Here is a 7,752-nt window from a genome sequence, read left to right as displayed (position 1 = left end):
TCTGAGCACGTTGGGGTGGAAAGTGAAGAAATTTCCACTGAAGTTGTCCCACAGGTGCCAGTAGAGATAGCTACGGATGCTTCCCACTTTCTCCTGGGACCACTGGTGTCTGGGAGACAGGCCTGGAACGGGTTCTCCTGTGGTCAAGTCCTTCACGGCCGTCCAAGTGCCCTGGCTCAGAATGACAACAAAGCCGCCGGTGACGGCGAAATAATGTCGTCCACCACAGCAACTTGGGTGGAGGTTGCGGGCCGGCCGGCTGGGCTCAGCGCTGAGATCTCGGGCCTCCGTGAACTGGTTGCCCGTGACGACGTAGACTGAGTCATGCCAACGGGAGCTGAAATAGTGTTTGCCACCGCCCACGGAAGGGTGCAGGGGCCGTAACTCAGCGCAGGGGGAGGTGGGCAGACTGGGCAGGAGGAGGTAACAGTTCAGGTCAGGGCGAACGGCCACATCTCCGGCTCTGGTGCTGAAAATGTGGATGTCCGGGACTTTCTTGTTCAGAACCATCCCCGCCAAGGCCTCTGCGAGGAAAATGAGGGAAAGCAGATATGTTGAATAAGAGGGAGCGTTCTTGCTTTGCAAAAGCAACAATCACACACACAGCGTAGGCCTACTACTCCTTCTGCAGTGAGGAAAACCCAGTTTTACCACAGTTTCCGGAAATTCCTAGAGCGACCTTATTTCACTTCCAGGTTTCTCTGAGAATTGACATAGAGGCACTGCCAGCCTCACGGGCTGTATCCTGACAGTTTTAACACACACACAAAACTTTGTACCACAATTACAATGGAATTTGTGAACCACAAATTCATGCTGTAAACTGCCCTGAACTGCAAGGGAAGGTGGTATAAATATGTTTTAAAATTTTTTTTTGGGGGGGGGGTTCAGCGACCAGAACAGTACCCAATATTCCAAATAAGCCCACACCATAGATCTCTACTGGAGCATTGTAATACGGGCTGGTTTGTTTTCTTTCTCCTTCCTAATAATCCCAGCAATAGCATTTTTAATTTTCATTGCAATCACACACCATGCCAACTATTATCTACCAGGACTCCGGCCAGTTCAGACCCCGTCAAGGTACATTTATACAGGGGTTTTTGGGCTCCCATGTGCATTATTTGGAATTTGCCCAAGGCCTGGATGGTCGTGGCTAGAGAGGAAATTAGCAGTCAGTAAACTGGCATCACGAAGGCATCCAACAGATATGCAGCAAAATGAAGATGTTTAGCACAATCAAGTGCCTTTGTAGAAGAACAAACTTATGAGGCTTTTGTCTGACTGGTATAAAGAAGAGAGGATTATTTGAAAGGGGGTGGCTTGGTTGTCTAACCTTATGCCCATTGAGCTCCCTCTTCTCCCCAAACCCCACTCCCCAGGATCTAACCCAGACCTCCAGGAATTTCCCAAGCTTAGTTGGCAACCTGATTTATGGGTTGCTAGATCATTTTATTTGTTGCAAAGTGTAAAGAACCATTCCCCCCTGTTCTATTGCATGGAGATGCCCCAGAAGAATTAGAGGCTGAGTCAACAAACCGCTAATGACCAAGAAGAAGATTCCAAAGGGACTGAAGCTGTTGTCATAGGGAAGGTCCACAGTCTTTAATACCTTCCTGAAAGACAACACCCCCACCCCCACCCCCCACCCCCACCCTGTTTCTTAATGCTGAGAAGACGCTGGACAAGCCACGATGGGTTGTTTGTGTTCTCAGAAGGCTTCGAGCATTGGCTGGAGGAGAACTTCCAGGAGCTTTGGAGCAGGGATTTAGGGCATACCTGTGAAGGATTGTCAGTGTTTCCTTTTTCTGGAGAAAGGACAACCAACTTCACAGAAGGTATTCTGTGGCCGGTCAAGCCAGAGCACTGGGCTAGGTGAATCATTTGTCTGACAAGGTCAAGAAGCTAATCATCTCGTGACAGAGGTCAGGGCCTCCTTAGGACAGTTGTCTGTCCTCTCTCTTATTGAAGCCTTTGATCTGCATGGGTAGCAGGTGACTCAGGGTGATTCCTACCAGCAGTGTGTCTATGATCCATGCATGGTTGGGTCCCCATGGAGCATCTTCAGATACTTCCTTCCCTTTTACAGCTGGAGAATTAGAATTGCTTTCTGCTCTCAGACCAGAGGAAGGAACCACGAGGAGTTAAGATACTGAGTAAGTTTGCCTGTCAGCACTATTCCTTTTTCTTATACTGAAGGACTCAGCATGGTGTAGTGGTTAAGAGTGTCAGGCTAAGATCTGGGCAACCCAAAAAGTTTGCTTGGTGACTTCAAGTCTCGCAACCTAAACTACCAGACAGGGTTGTTGTGAACATACAATGGAGGAGAAGATAATGAGGCAAGCCTCTTTGTGTCCCCATTGAGGGGAAAGGCAGTGTGCAAATGAAGTGACTAACAAAGTCAGTAAGAAAAGAGGTACTTGTACTTGAAGGTGGCTGACCAGTAAGATCCTTCATCTCTCCCCACCCCAGTTTTAAGTAACGAAATGCATCAATCCAGCTTTATATTTATTTCTTAGCTTGCTTTCTTCATTCACATTCCCTGTTTTTCTCCAATGGGGACTCAGAGTGGCATTCTCCCATTCTCCATCGGATCCCAAGCAACAACACCTGTGAGGTAGCACAACGAAATCAGAGTCTAGTACCACCTTTAAGGCCAACAATGATTTATTTATTCAAGGCATGAGCTTTCGAGTGCAGGCACTTTCCCTCAGACTAAAGAACTACTACCAGCCAGTTTGATGTAGTTTGGGGTAGTGGTTAGGAGTGAGGACTTTTAATCTGGCATGCCAGGTTCGATTCTGCGCTCCCCCACATGCAGCCAGCTGGGTGACCTTGGGCTCGCCACAGCACTGATAAAACTGTTCTGACCGAGCAGGAATATCAGGGCTCTCTCAGCCTCACCCACCTCACAGGGTGTCTGTTGTGGGGAGAGGAAAGGGAAGGCGAATGTAAGCCGCTTTGAGACTCCTTTGGGTAGGGAAAAGCAGCATATAAGGACCAACCTTCTTCTTTTCTGGACACAGTGGGTTTTTTTCACATTTAGGAGCATCATATAGTATATTCCAGTTCTTGTAAATACTGTTTAAAAACTGCTACACTTACTGAGTTGTAATTATCTCTGCTGTCCAGCCATTTATGAAAATAATATAATTGGCTTTGGGTTCTCTTCCCTAACATAAAGACATCATTAATTTTAAGGTGACCAGATTGTCCCACTTTTAGACGGACATCTGGGGGCATCTGGCAAATTGTACTGATGTTGAAATTAATATATATACATATATATTACAATACTATTTTTGTGTTTTATTGCGTTCTGTGAACATTTTTGTTGCTCCATATAGACCAAATTTTAATCACCTCCACCACCCTGGTCAATGGTGTCCCACTTTACCAATGTTAAAATCTGGTGACCTTAAAATTTACCTCCACCAGTTTATGGTGTATTTCTGAAAAGAACTGTAGGTACAGATAAAATAATAGTTAGAACAGTTCCTCGGTAGAATAGGCTTCCTCGGGAGGTGGTGGGTTTGCTTTCTTTGGAAGCTTTTAAGGAGAGGCTGGAGAGCCACCTATTGTGAGTAGATTTTTTAAGCTGTCCAATTATACATTGAGTAATTTTCATCACCATTCTTATCACATATAATTTTCTTCTCTTTGAATGCCTGATGTGCTTCTGTGACTCTTTCTGAAGTTGTGTATCTAATTGTTCCAATTCTGTTTCCAGGGAATTGACTGCTGAAAGATTTGCACAAGGCAGATAGTTATGTGTCCAGGACCATCTTTAATTTATTGACAGATTGACTGGACGTTTCCATAATCAGTATACTCAATTCTAATGAGCATTTATTAGGAATAGAACGTTTCTTCTGAAATTCGTTGTCATTCTGAAACAAAGTTGGCTTTCTGCTAATTTTCAGACCTCTTGGTATGCGTTTTATACAACAATATTCCAAAGAATAGGCTTATGTATTTCATTTCTTATGATCCTTTCATGGACGTTTAGAAAATCTTCGCAGTCTACCGTGGAATGTGAATCGAGATCATGATGCTTAACACTTGAGGAACAAAACATTGCTTGGTTCAGGGTTGTCATATGCTTTAGGATGCTTTGGGCTGATCCTGCGTTGAGCAGGGGGTTGGACTAGATGGCCTGTATGGCCCCTTCCCACTCTATGATTCTGTGATTCTATGATTCTATATCCTTCACTCTGCCAATATTTTCATGTTCCACAGGAAGAAGCAGGAAGCATGACTCCTCCTCACGCTTACAACACTAGTACCGAGTTCATCTTGTTGGGCCTCTCCAATGACCGCAAGACACAGATTCTTCTCTTTGTGGTCATTCTCCTCACTTATTTATCCACCCTTGTGCTGAATGCAGGGATCATCCTGCTGGTGCAGACCAACACCCACCTACAGACACCCATGTATTTCTTCCTCTCAAACCTTTCCACCATAGAGCTCCTTTATGTCAACACGACCATACCCCAGATGCTTGCTCACCTTCTAGAGGGCCATGCAGGACTGTCCTTAGTGCGTTGTGCATTGCAGATGTACACAGCTCTGGCCCTAGCTGCTGCCGAATCACTTCTACTGGGCGTCATGGCCTACGACCGCTACTTGGCCATCTGCCACCCCCTGACTTATGCCACCGTCATGGGAAGACAGCTCCAGAGACAGCTTGCCTCTGCCTGCTGGGTGGTTGCTTTTATCATTGCTATAATATGTGTCAGCCTCATCTTCAGCCACCCCTTCTGCGGCCCTTGCTGCGTCAAGCATTTCATCTGCGAGATTCCAGCGGTGCTGAAGTTGGCGTGCGACGACACAGCTCTCACAGAGACCATCTTATTTGTGTTGGCCGCCATGGTCCTCCTATGTCCTGTTTCTATCATCTTGTCATCCTACGGACTCATCCTGGTGTCTTTGTTCCAAATGCAATCGGTGACCGGGTTGCGTAAGGCTTTAGTGACATGTGGCTCGCATTTAGCGGTGGTTTTCATGTTTTATGGCTTTGCCAGTTTTATCTATGTCATACCACGGACAGGGGCATCTTCCGCCAACGACAAGCAGATCGCTGTGATTTACGTGGTGGTCACCCCGCTTTTGAACCCCATCATGTACACTCTGAGAAACAAGGATGTCCATGAAGGCATGGCAAAGTTGGTTCGGAAGTGGGGCCTAGAACAGAATGGATAAGTGTTGACAGTCGAGCGAGGGTACAAAAGGGGCCAATGTGGATATCTTGAAGGAGGTGCTTCGGCACTGGACATTGAAAATAAAATTAATGTAATTCTCATTGTAGGTGTCGAAGCAGTGGGGTTGAGTGTGCCACTTGGGGTGATGAGGTCCCATTAATATGCATCCAACTCACATGTGAACTTTTGGATGGGAAGTGGGAAGTATGGGCCACATTGAGAGGCAATGAGCATGTGAATCCCAGCTCCAGGAAGTAACATCAGGGGAAGGCCACGACCTCTGTTCCCTGTTGTTGGACCTCCAGAAGATCTGGTTGACCCCTGTGTGAGATAGGATCCTGGGCTACACGGATTACTGTTCTCTTCCAACAGGGATCATATTATGTTGCAATGAAGGCCTGGGCCACTGTGCCCTGTGGTTGGCCATCCCTGTCCTTCCCATGCACCATTTCCAACTCGCAGGAGGTCCCCTACCTTGATCTGGCAAATCTATACCTCCATTCCCCACCCCCAGGGGCCAGGAGGGTCTTGGCAGCTTTATGGGGGTCACAATGTCAGATGCAGGCTGGGAGACTCCTGATATCTGGGGATGGAGCCTGGGGATGACAAGGACCTCCGTGGGGCACAATGCCACATAATCCATCTTTCAAAAGCATCAACACGTCCACATATCCTTAAGCCCCAGAGCTGTCCAAGGGCCTATTCTGCCCTTATACTGCTGGCTGCTGCAGGGCTTGAACTCCTGAGCTCAGTGGCGGCTGAGAGCTACACTGGGGCTTCTGTCACCCCATTACCAAGCTGTACCCTGGTTTCAGATGCCGGGTTGCTGACAGATCTGGACCTGAAGGCCACAGTGGCCAGGAGCCTGAGGCCTGAATAGGCCCATCTCCTGAGTTAAAGCAAAACAAAAAAGACCATCCCCCACCAAGCCACCCCAAGGACTCACCGCGTTCCAATCCAGCCAGCAGGAGTGATCCAGGTTGACCAAGTGAGAGGAACCTCTGGTGGCAATGAGTTGGGTGGCTGGCTGGGTCCCTTCCCTCAATCCCATCATTGGTGACTTTGGGGGGTGGGGTTGAGTTGACCTGCCCCAATCAGGAACATACTTACCTTGCCTGGATTTAATTTTTTTTTAATTTTATTAATGTTTAATTAAATCTAATTAATTAAATTTCATTATTTTTTTTAAATTGAATCCTGCCCATTCCTGGTGTGCTCCTGTGGAACCCCATTCGCAAAACAGTGCTCTATTACCTCAGAAAAGTGACTTGGTTAAGATTACCGACTTCAAGGGTAAAGTCATGGAGTTCCAGATGATTTCCAGATGACAGAGATCAGTTCTCCTGGAGAAAATGGTTGCTTTGAAACATGTATGTGTGTCGGGGTGGGTGGGTGGCTGGGGAGGGGTCTCTTGAGCTCCCTCTTTGCCCCAATCTCCACTCCCCAGGCCCCAACCTAGAGGTGGCCACCTGATTCATGGGATGTTAAGTAAATTCTTTATTGAAAAGTTTAAAGATCGTTTCCCTGTTCGGTTGCATCAAAGGAGAGCCCAAATTCTATCTATTGCAGCCATTGCAGGATAGATCATGGTGGCCGATGTGTTGACATTACTAAAGCCAAACATTCATTAATCCCCTTTCCACTGTCAACTGGAACACACAGTCTGACAAGCAGCAGCCAAATAAACAAACAAAAAATAAATAAACAAAAGGTTATCTTTATATTGACACAGCTGCAGAATAATTGAGATGGTGCGCAAGTTAACCAGTCAATACACACCAAATCTGATAGCATGATCTAGTGCTTGGATCTCTCATAAGGACCACACTAATAACCCAGAAGTGTGTGTAGGTACTGCATATAGATTTTGGTAATGACGGATGAAAATTCCGCTGTCAAACCAAAATGACACTACTCAGTTGAACACCCTTGCTCTCCGTGAAGTCCTTGGAACAAACTTGGGCTGCATTTAGATACTCAAAAAAACTGATGTCTTTCTAGAAATGTCTTGTTTGAGGATTTAGAATTTTTTGTTACATGGAGTGTTTGATACCCAAGAGGCCGAGGTAACAAACAAACGATAATGATCCAGGAGAAAAGTGCCAAAGGGACCAAGCAGTCCTTGTAGAGAGAGTCTTAATTGTCTTCTGGAGAGCTCAAACCTTGGAGATGGTAGCAGAATCAGGCATGGCGCTGTCCATTTCCCAAGGCTGTGCATAATTGGGAAGTTGAAAGAGAGTGCAAAAGAACCCAGGCAAAGTTTTTTTTTGTTAAGTCCTGAAACTGACCAAACTCTTTTTGAAACCGTAACAAATGGGGAAGAGCTCCTATTGTTTGCCATCCTTCTCTTTCATTACCAGTCTTTCACTCCCTTCCTCCCTCTGCCTGCCTCCCCTCTTGTGAAGAGGCTTCTCAGAGAGCTACCAGAGAAACATATTTCCCCCTGTAACTTCCTCCCCAGCAAACTGAGTCTAGCGATAATCCTAAATCATTGATAGACCCAGACAGCATGTTTGTTTGTTTTTTTAAAGATAAAACAATGAGGGGAAAG

At 46.3% G+C, this 7,752-nt stretch overlaps 1 protein-coding gene across 1 annotated transcript; it reads left to right on the top strand.

Annotated features, from left to right (window-relative positions):
• Positions 1–1,923: 1,923 nt before the first annotated feature.
• On the top strand, positions 1,924–6,121 carry LOC143825910 (olfactory receptor 10C1-like). The gene is made up of 2 exons (XM_077314325.1): positions 1,924–2,156; positions 4,240–6,121. Exon 2 carries the CDS (start codon positions 4,255–4,257, stop codon positions 5,200–5,202), a length of 948 nt encoding a protein of 315 aa, XP_077170440.1. The 5' UTR covers positions 1,924–2,156; positions 4,240–4,254; the 3' UTR covers positions 5,203–6,121.
• The last annotated feature ends 1,631 nt before the right edge of the window (positions 6,122–7,752 follow it).

Source organism: Paroedura picta, chromosome 16 (assembly GCF_049243985.1).
Source record: "Paroedura picta isolate Pp20150507F chromosome 16, Ppicta_v3.0, whole genome shotgun sequence".
NCBI lineage: Eukaryota > Metazoa > Chordata > Lepidosauria > Squamata > Gekkonidae > Paroedura > Paroedura picta.
This window is presented reverse-complemented; position numbering and strand designations above follow the sequence as displayed.